At 45.2% G+C, this 14,403-nt stretch overlaps 1 protein-coding gene across 2 annotated transcripts in view; it reads right to left on the bottom strand.

Moving 5' to 3' along the window:
• FAM124A (family with sequence similarity 124 member A) overlaps window positions 1–14,403 on the bottom strand; it is a 63,308-nt gene that overhangs the window by 27,793 nt on the left and 21,112 nt on the right. For both annotated transcript variants that reach the window (XM_063595773.1, XM_003809801.4), the window contains one exon: window positions 4,533–5,266. In XM_063595773.1, coding sequence (XP_063451843.1) covers window positions 4,533–5,266 — 734 coding nt within the window. The remainder of the gene's footprint in view (window positions 1–4,532; window positions 5,267–14,403) is intronic.

The raw sequence follows: 14,403 nt of genomic DNA, 5'->3' as shown, positions 1-14,403 counted from the left end.
CTTACAATGGCTAAAATGGTAAATTTTATGTGTATTTTACCACAATTAACAATTACAAAATAAGTCTCTGGAGCCCACATCAATCCCTCATCATATCCTCAGTGGCATCTGTCTCTCTGTCCTCACAAAACCAGTGTCCCCAGTATTCCAGGAATGATGGCCCAGTCAATCTCCTTGCTGCATGCAGAAGATAAGCAATACTAGCTGGTGTGGATGAGATCTGAAAAGTTCTCTGGTGGTAACAGTCCCAGGCCTCTGCCTGGCAACTCATTTCAACTGGTAATAATTCTCTATGTCAGGTTTTCCTGCCTTTTAAGCCTTATTTAAAACCGTTAGTTGCAGCTCTTTTCTCTTTCTACCTTCTAAGGACCCAAGGGATAGTGGTGAGCATCTTCCACAGAAGAACTTTTCCATAGACTTGGAGACCATTGTTAAATTATCTTGCCACTCTGAAGAGACGGAACTACCTGCTCTCACCATTTTCCAGCCTAAAAGTACAGCCACAATCTCATTGTGGAATTGAGCTTTGGGTCCTTGGACTGTGCTTCTGTCTGTTGTTTTAGGGGACCCCAAGTCACTTCTTAAGGAGAACTCTGGCCTTGCTCACAGACGTGAGGCCTGTAGCAGGCCTCCAAAAGAGGCAGGTGGCCTTCCATTCAGGCCTGTGTTCCTATCAGGCTGCTTGGGGCTCCCTGAGAAAGGAACAGTGCACAACCCCATGTGGCCGAGTTGCAGGACACATGAGCCTGTCCTTTACCTATCACATAGAGAATAGGCTCCAGGAACCTGGCTGGGAATAAAAAAGGCAAATTCACTGACACTCACTAGCTACTGAAAGCCTGGCTGAGAGAAACAAATTGTGGCAGAGTATCTGAAGGTGCATTCTTCCCTCTGAGATTAAGCAAAGCCACCAGGAGGTATGAGTGGGGGCTGTTCTGTTTGCCCAGCCTCCCCCTGTGCAGCAGCTTTTCTGAACTACATCTGGCTGGGCATACCTGGCCTCACTGCAGCCATCAGTTAAGAAAGCCTTGTGAGTCCCCTGCTGTGTTATTCGAGAGGTGCGGCTGAGCACAGGCTGTTGACACCACTGAGCATGTGAGATGCTGGGGGGACTCTGCTTCCAGGACTCTGAACTGGGACTATATGTGCATCTAAAGCATAGTTGATTTTTCCTGTGTGAACTCTGAATCATATCATTGATGATTTTCCATTTTGCTTTTGCTGCTACAAGAACTCAAAGTCAACTTTGGGGCTCAATTCTGGAACAGTGCTGGCTGATAGAACTTTCTGCGATAAGGAAAATTTTTGCAGTGGTGCTATCCAGTACAGTAGCCACTAGCCACGTGTGTCTAGTGCCAATGAGGAATGAAATTTAAATTTTAATTTTAATGGCGACATTAACTATGTAGCTAGTGGCTACCATTGAACAGTATAGCTCTAGAAAGTTGACATGCATTTTGGATGTCACACTTGGTTTATCTAATTTTTCTATCAATATTTGCCTTCTACTTGAAATCCCTTTGTTCTAATTGTTATCACTAATCTTCTTTCATGGTATATGTCTTTGCCAGCCATCTTAAATATAGTTTTTTAAATGTGAGATCCACTTATAAATATTAAAAAAAGGATAACATAGCCATATGCCCAATTTTTTTGGACTAGAAATTTCTTCTGTCTCCCCCTTTCATGTAATATAGAGTAATTAAGATGTTCATTTAAGTGGAGGGAGTCCCAGGGCGGGGGAGGAAGAATTTTCTTTGGTTTCTGTCTCTGTTCTGTTTTTTCATCTGTGTGCTGCTTATACAAATGTTAAATTTGTGAAAATTCACTGAGCTGTATATTTACAATGTGAACTTTTTGGTAGATACATAATTAATAATATTCTTTAATAGAAAGTAAACAAAAACGTATAAGGAGAACCTACTGTGTTCAAAGTAGAATGTCAGTTTAGTTCTATGGGGGATCCGGAAAGATTCATAAAGCAATCCTTGACTCCACAAAGCCATAGTTTAGTATCATCAGGCATCAGTGCAAATTTCTACAAAATTCTTCCAGGGGTCACCAGGAAGAACTGGGAACATGTTTGCTGACAGTGAAATGAACCAATGGGAAGAGTCTTTCACGCCCCCTCTGCATTTTCCAGAGGAATCTTCAGCAACACCTGATGCTAGTAAGTCCCCACCTACCTCCCTGCCCTCCCCACATGAATCAGGCAATGCCAAGAATGAAGGGAAGATACGTTTCAGGAGGAGGACAGCTTTCTTTCTATTTTATCTGATCTCAGAAAAAAACATTTCCAAATTCTTACAAGGGGTGAGTAGATCCCAGAAAAAAAAAGTTTCAACTTTTCTTCTCTGGAGGAATTAAAATGGGAGGAGGAAGTCCCCAAAATATGGAATGTTAAGTCAGTGGTGTAGGATGAGGAAATAAATGCAATCTTTCAGAACAAAAAACTGTATTTTAAACAAGCGACTAAAAACTACCCAATCAAGATTTTCTTCAATATATAGCTCCATTCAACTAAACAAAAAAATTTATCTTAAACATTACAGTTCAAAATGGCACTCAGGGAACGTACACTGCTAAAGAGAATGTGGATAGAAAGGTTCACTCTCAACTGCTCCTCCCCCCAAGACCTAACTACCTTAATTTTGCTGAAGACTGAAATACAAATTTTTACTTTGGAAAGTAACTTACAGAGATGGGCAGGTGTGGACCTCATGCTAGCTATCTGCACTGATGCAGCTGAACAGGAACCTGCTTGACATTACCAAGAATCTTGTGGGGGGAGGTAATGCATCCTTTCTGCCCACATTAATTTAATTCCTCAACATATTACTATTTGAACAAGGGCCTGCATGCCTGAGTCCCAAGATACAAATCTTTTTTCTACTCTTTCACACTCTGTTGTTCTAACTTCAAAAGCCTGCACCTGTATAGAGTTTATAGCCATTTAAATATGTGGATCTTCCTTGAAATATTCTTTCCATGGTGCCTTTGAGCAGAGCCCAGGCCAAGCTTTCACACTGCATTCTGTTATTTATCTTATTAGAAGGATCAGGAGAAAAAAGTGCTCTAATTACTGCAAAAAGGAAGAAGTCACCTCAGAAACAGTCACATTCTTTTTGGTCTTTTAGTATAAACAATAGCCTTTGCATTTCATTAACTTTTACTTGGTGCAACTGTATTATATTTTGCATAAAGATGTGGCATTCTTCAAACACAGAGACAATTTTTCTCACATTTCAAAAGGGATTATAGAGTAAATGCTAGCATATTGAATAATAAAACATTACTTAGTTCCTTATCTGCAAAGTTCAAAAGGAAGTTTCAAAATTATCTAGTTCCTATAAATAGTAAGTATCTCAAGGTGACCTTTCTGACGAGAAATGAGGCCTGGCTGTAGTCTGAACCAGTTATCTGACATGTGCCAAATTCTGACTTCATTTCATGATATGTGGATTATAGTTCTGGTGCTTAAAGCCAAAACCAACAAAAACGATGAAACTTTACCTGTGATTCAAGTAACCACAATCTTTGCCTCTTAAGGCAATGTCCCCCAATTCACTATCAACTTTCTCTTTTCGGGTAGCCAAGTGTGAAAATTGAGACGTCAGAGGTAGAGGCTTTTCAGAAAAACAAGGCCCTATACTCCTGGAACTAATTTACTTGTAAAATCAAGAAAGCCTGGGTCTGGAAAGCATTTCTCAGGTAGGACCAGATGTAGGATGTTCTGTAATATACATGCTGAATTTTGAATTGAGTATAACTAATTATCTCTAATGAGTCTGGGACAACCACTGGAAGGATGAGAGGAGAAAGGGAGCTGATGATGAAGCTAAAGAGTTTACCATGGAAGGACTAGGGCAGCCTACTTAAAATGAATTCCTTCACCCCTTCCAAGCTTAGTGAAACCAGAAGCTCCCAAGGCATCACTTACTCCTTAAAATGTTTAACGGGACATCCTTTTCCAAGTGATCACAGGATTTCAACAACCTGCTGCCCAGCAGTAGAAGGATGCAAGAGTAGAAGGTGGGGGAGGCACCTGAAGGAAGAGAACAGCTATCTCCTCTATGAACATCAATATATATTTTAAAATTTCCAGATAGATGGGCTTTCCTGAAGCTCCTCTGTGGGAGGGAAGAATCCAGTGGTAAAAACTCTCTAAGTACATGGGCATAGATTCAGGAATCTTTAATAGCAAATTCCCTAGCTTATAAGCTCATTTGAAGTCCCCAGGAGTCATGGGTGTTTAGTGGATGCCCAACAGGGGAGGACAGAAGGGGCAGCTGGAAGAATTGGGAACATGTTTGCTGACAGTGAAATGAAGAGAACCAATGGGAAGAGTCTTTCTTGCCCCCTCTTTTGTTGGGATCCTGTATGGCCACTTTGACTTCGACTAGGAGCTGGGCAGAGGGTCACTGATCTCTCCTTCCTTGATCATTGCCCTGTGACTGGTACTATAGGGTTTGAGGCAAAGCTAACTGGTTTCTCAGGTCCCCTAAACAGACAGACAGGCGTCCCCCCAGTACCTGTAGGAGGATCTTGTTCCCGTCATGGTCCTCCGTCTGCCAGCGCCCCTCGCTGATGGGGCTGCAAGGGTTGGGCAGGAGAGGCACGAGCTCGCCTATGTCCCTCACTCGGAACTCCAGCACGGAGGAGTCGGTGGGCACCGGGCACTGGTCACAGGGCAGTCTTTTCAGGGAGAACTGGATGTCCACATCCAGATTGGAAAAAATAGGGAAGATGCAGAAGTCCGCTTTCTTCTGGCTGGGGCTCCTCCGGAGAATCAGCTGGTAGAACCTGAGGCTGTCAGCGTAGTTGTCGTAGCGACAGTAGACGGTGAAGCGCACGATTTCCTTGCCGTAGTGCACGGGCCGGATGGCCCAAAGCGGCGTCCCCGGGGCCAGCGTGAAGAAGTCCTGGCTGCAGGGCAGGTAGGGCAGGAACCGGCCGTGCACCTGCTCGGTGTGGTGGTGGCGCCAGGGCGGCTGCTGCAGTGTGCGGTGCAGCTGCAGGATCTGCTCTTCGCCGTACTCCTCCTGCAGGAACAGCACCACAGCCAGCGCTGGCTGAGCGCCCTTGGGGGGCTTCCGCCGCCGCCGGGACGCCCGCCTCTCGGACACCCGGAACAGCGGGAGGTCGGGGTGGATCCACGCCAGGACGTTGTCGATGGCCTCCTGCAGGGGCTGGGACTCCCCTGGGTCTGCGATTATGTGGATGCTGACCAGGAAAGGGTCCTGCGCCTCTTCAACGGAAAGCTCACCTGAGGGCACGCAAAAAACGAATGGATGAATGAATACAATTATGATTATTTCATTAAAGTGTCCAGTGATGACGTGTACAGGCTTGACAGGAAGAGAAGTCAAATTCTAACTGAACTGACTCCATGACCTGTGATTTTCTGATCCCAAATTTACCTATAAAAACTACTATGCCAGCACCTTAGCAGCCAAAGAGGAAAGGGCTGTTGCTACCTGAATAGTTTCTAAGCTGGACAAGGTGAGGAGAATCTTGGTCCTGTATTTCATCAGGTTGGTTGGTATAGGGAACATTTGACTTTATATTTACGTATCAGACAAATAGAAAGTCAAGTCTAGTGACTTGGAAGGAACAACAGGCCCATTAGAAAAGATGGCATAGCATCTTGTGGACACCATTTAGTATTTCCTGAAATAGCTGCAGGGCCTTGCCCCATACATGTTCCCTACACAAACGCACTCCTCTGGTTTGCTTATTTCATTTGTTTATTTTGTTAACACACACTCATGGGCTCCTTCCTACCTGCCTCACAGGGAGTGAGGCACAAGGCGAATGATGGAGGACAAGAGAGACCTGTGCTTGCCCCCTGGGGCTTACTCTATAGACAGGTCATGCCCTGGCTGGTGACGAGTCCTGCCCACAGTGTCCCCTATTGTGGGGTCCTGGCCAAGATCGTGTTGCTGCTGGAGACACAGGGAAGGATGACCCCCAGAGCCAAGCACAGTGTTCTTGCTGTTGGAGCTTACTGGGGCTGAGGTTAGGGTGGAAGGAAAGCAGGGTGAGACCATGACTGCCCATGAAAGGCTACCTTTTGTGCCCCTTGCTGGGCCACATCCACTCAGAAGCCCACACAACTTGAATGGGTCGGTTACCCTCCCTGTGATCTCTGGCGGAACACCTGAAACTATTGAATTCCAAGCATGAAGTTGACTGTTTAACTTGGCAACAGTTTCCCATGGGGTGACAGTTTTTTGGCCACACTTGGCATATTTCTAAATCATATAACTATACCTGATAAAAGGCTTGCTCTTTTAAAAGATGGTTCTATTTGCATTTATAGAAGTTTTAGGTCTCATTTAAGGGAATTGAGACATCTTTAGGCCAATTGTGATGTAGGGGGCTAGATTCACCTAGAATCTAGATCTGCCTTTACAAAACACATGCCTCACAGTGTCCACTAGGGGTGTCAGGCATACAGTGATCATGTGGTCAATTGTGTTCTATCAATGTGGTGTGCTTTTCAGAATCATAACCTTGATCAAGTCACAGGATGAAAATTTTTTTATGGTAGGCAGACATTCCAAGTGGGCTTACAAGTCCATTTCACCATGTACAGCTGCAATAACATGGTTTTAATTTAGTCAGATCAAAACCTGTCTGAATTTTCTTCCCAACCCTATTAAGTGTCTCACTTGAAAACAGTCCAGCTTGCTGTCTTCTCTCTTATTCATGCATTCATTTGCACATCTGTTAAGCAATCAGTTTGTACCAGGCACTGGGGACACAAAGAAGCTGGCACTAATTATGTATGCCCAAGCACTATGGGAGTACATTTACGTATACTCTTGCATGATATGCTCCCTGAGAACTGTGCAGTGCACAACCTGCACAACCATAGGCAGCAGCCCTCTGAAGACCCATCAGCCCATAAGATGAGAACTTTGTGACTGAGTGGGGAAACACAAACATCAAAAATTAAAATTAAATCTGATACATGCCTAAAAGGAATACAATGGAACAGTAACTTGGGGTGGGGGCTAGATTCTAAAGTCACTGTGAAGCAAAGGTTATCTATAGACACGATTAACACTGAAAGTCTCCTAAATTTCCAATAAAGTACTAACTTGTAACAAGACAAGATGGCCAGATAGATGTTTCTTTAGTTGAACACCACATAAAATAACCATTTTGCTGCAGGGCCATGTATAAGAGAATAGTCTGTTTCTTTAAACACTGAACCCTTACTCATCAAACCCTGCCCTTCACTCTACAAGAGGCTTTTGGGAACCTGAGAGGCTTCTGGAACTTAAGGATGACTAGGGTAAGAGCGGAGTCAAGTTTCAGCTTTCCACATTCATGGAGTAGAATGGCAAGTGGAATCCTTTAAATTGTCTTCCCTCTTTTTCCTTCCTGCTGGCTGAGCATGTATTCTCAAATTTGTATGAGTTAAATATGAGCACAGAGCAATTCCAACTTATTACATATGACAAAAGAAGGAGGGCTCTGCAGAAGGCTTCCTGGAGGAGGCACCAAATGAACTGGGTCTTGAAGGGTAAAGGCAGAACACATCCTCTTGCTCATGATGCCCTCAAATGCTGAGGAGATCAGGAAGTGTTTACGAAGGTATAGAACTGTGCAAAAAACAAGCACATTTGGAAGGGGGCTGTGGGGAATTCTGAGACATGGCAACAGATGCAGCTGGAAAAATGGATTAGAACCAAGCTGTATGGGGCCTCAGCTCAATTCAGTAGTTGATAAGGGGCAAAGGAAGGTTTTATGAAGGGGTATCAGGATCAAGTTGGGGGAAAGTTGGCTATAGGCAAAATAAGGAGTTAGAAGACTAGTGAAGAGTCCAGACAGGAGATGACAAGGACTTGGCAGAGTAGGAGATTATGTTAGTGGCTTCAGTTCCTTATCCTATTATGTATCCTTACTTTCTGCCATGTGACTGTGTAGCTCCTCCCACTAAATGGGTGGCGTATTTCCCCACCCTTTGATTTAGGATGAGACTATATGCCTAGCTTTGGGCAGGAGAAAGAGACAGCAGTGGCATGTGTTTTGGCTTGCCTCCCTGTGCTCCCAACATTTCCATAAGAACATACTTGGGGGAGCCCACCGGTCCCAGTAAGGGGATGAGACACATGGAACAGACCCACTCTAGCTGAGCCTGCCCTAGATCAGCCAAACTTCACACCCAAAGACGCAGGGCAAGAGCCACTCAGGTGAGCATGGTCTAGATCAGCTGATCCAAGACAAATGGGAAATAATAATGATGGTTGTTTCAAGCCTGAAACTGAGACTGGAGGTGGCTGTTACCCAGCAGTACTTACAGATCCAGGACAGTCAGTCAAGTGGGTAAATAGAAGAGGCATGGATTCACAGGCTATAAAGATGCAAATGGCAGGCCAGGAAGCCCACAGGCCTGGTGGGTGGGGTATAGGAAAAGTTGGAGAGGAGTATGTACCCTGATGTTTCCAGCTTGAACAAGTGATCTGATGTGATGTTTAACTGAAATAGGAAATAGAGGAAGAAGGGCAGATTCGTGGGAAAAGACAGAAAGTTCCACCTTGACCACTTGGCTTGAGATGCCCAAGTGACTTCCAGGAGAGATGTCCTTTGGCAACTGGATCTTTGTGTTGCGTAGGTGAAGGGCTGAATTTAAGGATGGGCCAGTTACTTTCAGATCATATTCTCATTTTTATGCAGTTATCTGATAAGTGTGTGCCCCCATATAGACCTGAATCATGAAAATTCATCATGATGGCTAGGAACACAATCAGAATTCAGAGATAATTCTGGCCCTTTTCTTTGCTTGCCCTTTCTGTCTGCCTGGCTTCTTTCAGTTTGGTTGAACATTCATGACACTATCGGCAGAAGTACAGTTGACGCAAAAGTAGTAAAGCTGCGATGAAATTTTCTGCCAGTCAGTAACTCCAGTAAAATTAGGAGAAAATACCACATCATCTAAATGGATTTCACTTTTCTCTGGTGCCTTGAACTCCCAACAGTGGAGACATGCGACTTTGCTAAACATCAGTGAATGCTCCATGTAAATGGAAAAGGACAGAAAGGCTTTGAACGAGGGGATCAAGAATTTTACCTGAAAAAAATGACAGATGATTTTAATGAGGGGGAAAAACACCATGCGAAGTAAAGGAAAGTCTGGGAAAAGAAGCTGCCTGGGCCACCAGGCAGTCCCTTCAAGATCCTAATCCCACCCCCAGGTGTGCATGTGGCCAGGTACACAGGGTGACATGTTAGCTAACATGGGTGCTTTCTCCATGTTCTACATGTATGAACTCATTTAATCCTTACAACCACCATAGAAAGGGGAGGTGCTATGATTGTCCCCATTTTAGAAACCAGGAAATTGAGGCACAGGAGGTGAAGTAGCCTGCCAAGGTCACACAGAGTATGAGCACTAGCTCCAGTATCCGAGTTCCGTGTGCACCATCAGCCCAGGCTCTGCAGAGAAGCGTGTTCGCCTCTCCACTGTATCCCTTTCACAGCAGAGTGGCCAGCTGCCATTCTCCATCCATGTGTGGCCACGGCAGCTCCCGCCTGGCCCCTCTGCACGGCTCTCCCACCTCATTCTGACTGGCTTCATTCCCGGCCACCAGCCAACAGCTTCATTTCTTGGACACCCACTTACATTTCTTTCCTCTGGCCCCAGGTCTTGGAGGAAGAATAAGCTAGAAACTGCCCTCCCTGTTGGCACATGCCCAGGTCTTCACATCTCAGCAGTGCCCTCGAGGGCAACTCAAACAGGCCAGCACCACAGGTGGGTGCACAAGTGAAAGGAATGCACAACAGTCACCCAAGAAAGCCTACAGCATGGCGTGAGAGGCTCGGGTGTGAAGAGGCCCGGGAGAAGGTGGCTTCTGAGACTCTCCAGTGGAGCTGTCAGGGCGCTCAGCCCTGTGCCATCTCTATCAGTTACACAAAGGTTTCCCTGAGAGCAGTAACAAAGACCATGCTGAAGTCTGCATGGATGAGTGAATGTTTACAGCTCTGCAGAAGGGCGAAATGCCCGGCCTCAGAGCAGGGGGGTGAGCTGAAAGGCATTCCACCAAGTACCAGCTCGCCTGGCAGTTTGGGAGGCAGCCAAGAGCAGGCGAGCCAGGATGACGAAGACCTGACCCCCAGAGCCCCCTCTGCCCTGCCTGAACCAGGGACATGTAAGTGGCTAAGACCCTGCCCCAGAAGAGCTAAGGAGAATGAGCAGTGGCATTAGCATGCTCTGGCCATCACTAGCATGTACCCGCTGCACGTGACCTGAAAACACAAGCAAAGAACACAGAACGCAGCTTCAAGCTGTCATCAGGTGTTAGAGTTACACACCCTCCCCCAGAGAAATGTGCCTCTGTGGAGCTGGATAGGAAACCAAGCATTTGAGGGGAAGGACAGAAAATATGAATAATTAATTGCCACGAAAAGTCTCTATGCCTCCCTGGAGAAGCACAGACGACATGACTGTGGGATGTGCTCTGCCTTTATCATATCTATTACATGTCTTCTCAAAGGACCTAGCGAGCACCTGTTGAATTATGGTAAAACACAGACCAGAACCAAACAGAGCAGTGGCACAGACTGCCCCAAGGCTGGTGGGAGGATGGGAGCTGCTAGCACACCATTAACAAGGCTTTCAAATTAGTTTGTGTTTTCCTAAGGAGAAGGGAGATTCTTTTTCATTTGATTATAGACAATTAGGCTTTCCTTTGATAACACAAAATGAAAACAGTGTTAAAGAAAGCAGTGCACAAGCTCAGGCCTTCTATGATGCAGAAAGTGTACTATTAGCCTGGGCATTTGTTATATATATATTTTTTCCAACATTTTACCTCTCCTGTGTATCCTGTTTCTGGCCATTTAAATTTAACAGAAAATTAATTTAGACAATAGCAACCATTTATTATGCTCTTATTATTTGCCAGACATTGTCCTACAAGCTTTATGTATACTATCTCATTTAATCTTTAATTTAAAGCAACACTATGATAGATGAACTACTAACTGACCCGCTCAAGACCATTTGGCTGGAGAACAGCAAGGGCTGTCTGAACCCCGGATCTGTGCTCCTCACCACTATGTCCTCTCACTACTCAAGGGCACAATCCTTGTGATACAGGAGATGGAAAGAAGTTATTTAGGCACATAGTGAGTATAAAAGAGCCCTTATCAGAATTTTGCTTTTAACAAAAAGCAGCCCCCAAATCATTTCTTTTCTAACAGAGCAGTCTGAAAATTCGAGCTGTAGATGTAGATAAGCAAGCTGGAAGCTTGCACAGATGAATGCCGGAAGCTGCGCCAATAGAAAAGGGCTACCTGAGGGCCAGGTATGTTCAACCTGGAGGCTCCATCTTCCCTTTTCTTTGTCACCGTGTGTACAGTAAAGGAACAGGCAACATGGCATCCGCCAGGTGGAGAATCCATCTGCATAATAAAGGATTAAAGTGGGGGGCGGCCAGATTTTCGCATGCTGTGCAAATGGCACACCTAGTCCTAACCAGTTTTTTGCATCTTATGCAAATGGCACACCTGGTCCGACCAATCTTTTGTGCCCTATGTAAATCAGACACCACCTCCTCAAGCTCATCTACACAACCCTAAGTATTTTGTGGCAGACCAGACACCTGCTTGGGAGCCCTCTCTCTGCAGGAGATAGCCTTTCTCTTTCTTTCGCTTATTAAAGCTCTGCTCTTAATCTCACTCCTTGTGTGTCCACATCCTTGATTTCCTTGGCAGAAGACAACAAACCTCGGGTATTATCCCAGATGAACGATGCCACTTCACTTGGAATCATCGCGTTGGTTTTTCTGCCCCAAATTGGCTGGGGCTCTGAAATCATGGCTTAGCTCCTTCACCCACCTTAGGTGGGAGAGCCTGCTGTGAATGGGCTGGCTGTTTCGCCTGGGTGGGCATCCTCAGCTGGAGTCTTCGGAAGAAGAGGGCAGTCTGCCTGTTGACAGACTTCCGGGTGCTGGACCTACCTCAATGCTGCTTGCGCCAGGGCCCCTCACAACCACTCTCTGCAGTCTTGGGCTTTAGATCATCCATGCCTGCATTGCTTGCCCAGTGCCTGCCAGACTAGCCCTCCTCCCAGAACTGGCCAACCGGTGTGTCCCCAGAGCACCCCCTCCCCAGCAGTGGGCATGTCTAGTTGAAGAGATCTCTCATTCCAAAAGAACTTCCTGGACAAGTCTCAGGATATGACAAGCTCAGGTACCCCTTTCTAGAATTTTTGGGCAACGATTAATATGATTGTCACTTTAGACACAATTTGTCACTGACAATTTGCAATTTAGTTTCATCATTTATTTAATCAAAGAATGTTTACTGAACACCCACCATGTGCCAGGCACTAGAGGATACAGTGGTGAATAAAACAGTCTCTGCCTTCAGAGAGCTTATAATCTAGTGAGGGAGACAGACAATAAACAAATATATAAGATGAAGCCGGGTAGCTAAGTCCTACAGACAGACACTTCACTGAACACACACATGCTCAACGTGGTTTCCAAGGCAGTGGCTGTAACAATTTACCATTGACGGAATAAACTGCTGTGCGCCATTCCAGTGCCAAAATTACTGCCAACACCGCAGTGCCCAGTAATCCCCGACGAGGCCAACAGACTGTGAAGGAGGGCACCTCCAGCTGTTGCAGGTTGTTTGGTTTAGGAATCTGGCCCTGGAGCCTGGCTTGAGAGCTGCATAAGGTTGAATGAACACTTATTTGCATTTCTAAAGCCCCCATCAACGGCACTGAGTGGCTTGGGGGCTGGGATACTGGTCTGCCAACCAGACCCACATGATCCAGTGGCAGAAAACTCAGGTGAGACGGTGCGTCACACACACAACAAAGACATGTCCAGGGCACCGGCTGACACTGTGAATAAAGACCAGATCTGGGCTGGGCATGGTGACTGAAGCCTGTAATCCCAGCATTTTCAGAGGTCGAGGCAGGTGGATCACCTGAGGTTAGGAGTTCAAGACCAGCCTGGGCAACATGGGGAAACCCCATCTCTACTAAAAATACAAAAAAATTAGCCGGGTGTGGTGGCAGGTGCCTGTAGTCCCAGATACTTGGGAGGCTGAGTCAGGAGAATCACTTGAACCCTTGAGGTAGTGGTTGCAGTAAGCTGAGATCACACCATTGCACTCCAGCCTGGGCAATAAGGGCAAAACTCTGTCTCAAAACAAACAAACAAACAAAAAAACCCAACAACAACCAGATCTGAAAGCAGGAGGGAAAAAGGCTCTGGGTGACGCTGAACACAAAACTTGCAGAGGGCTAGCCTCCCCACATTGAGGCATTCCCCAGAATGCCAGAAACAAATGCCTTCAGAAAGGGGCCTCCAAATTCCTTCCCGGGAGATGCTATTCATCCGGAATGTAATGAATAACCTGCCTTCATCTCTTTTTTTCATAGTTTTAGAAGCCAGTTCTTTGAAACTTTGAACTAATGAAAAATGTGTAAGCAACTCCCTTACTCCACCAATATTTAAGACAAAATCTCAGACTTTGTTCTTGGTAATTTTGTAATTTTGACAAGGCCTGTTGGCCTGCAATTTTGGGCTGTGAAAGTGGCAAGACTGGTTGCAGTGCTGGAAATAATGACCTGTGGTGGCAGTGAAGTGACATATAGGATTTTTAACATGGAGATCCAAACTGCATTTATAATATAGATCATAAGGTTCTTCCTCAGCCTGATTTCACAGAAGTGTCCTGTAATTGAAGAACTGAACCTAGGCTGAAATGATTAAGCTAAAACTTATATTTTCATTTGGCAGAGGAGTACAATAAAGGATCTTTCTGGTCTATAGGCCCTCTCACGCTTTTATAAGAAGGGTGGCTTTGCTATAACAGTTATTCGACTGCCCTCTCATTTTTTTTATGATTTGCTGCAGAAACAATGTCAGCGATGTGGATGTCTAATTCATATTCCTGAGCTCATTCTAAAACCAGGACACTATTAAGAAAAAAATATATAGAAAGTAAGGCAGATACTTTAGATACCCTGCCGGTTTTTTTTTCCACTTGGAAATGGGACATCCGTCTTACTTTAAATGTATTTCTAAGCTTCATTCAGGTCCATCATTCTGAAACATACTCTCCTGATGGGAAAAGGAGGGGGAGCAAAAGCCGGACACCCACCAAAGGAATGACAGACACTTTAAATCCTGATACAGCTTGACAGAGATTCTGGGAGAAGACCAGGAGGTTGATATGTAATTAGTTTGAGGAGGTATAACTGCAGCTAGAAACACTTAAACATATCTAGCATATGTGTGTAAGTCCTTGGGACTGCAAGGACTTTGAAAGTTTATGAGAAGGTAATGCAGGCCTGACACCCAGCAATGTACCATGCTTAATGATGTACTAAGACTCCTCTTGCATAAAAATTTGACGGTTCAAAATGCC

This window comes from Pan paniscus, chromosome 14, assembly GCF_029289425.2.
Source record: "Pan paniscus chromosome 14, NHGRI_mPanPan1-v2.0_pri, whole genome shotgun sequence".
In the NCBI taxonomy this organism is placed as follows: Eukaryota; Metazoa; Chordata; class Mammalia; order Primates; family Hominidae; genus Pan; species Pan paniscus.
This window is presented reverse-complemented; position numbering and strand designations above follow the sequence as displayed.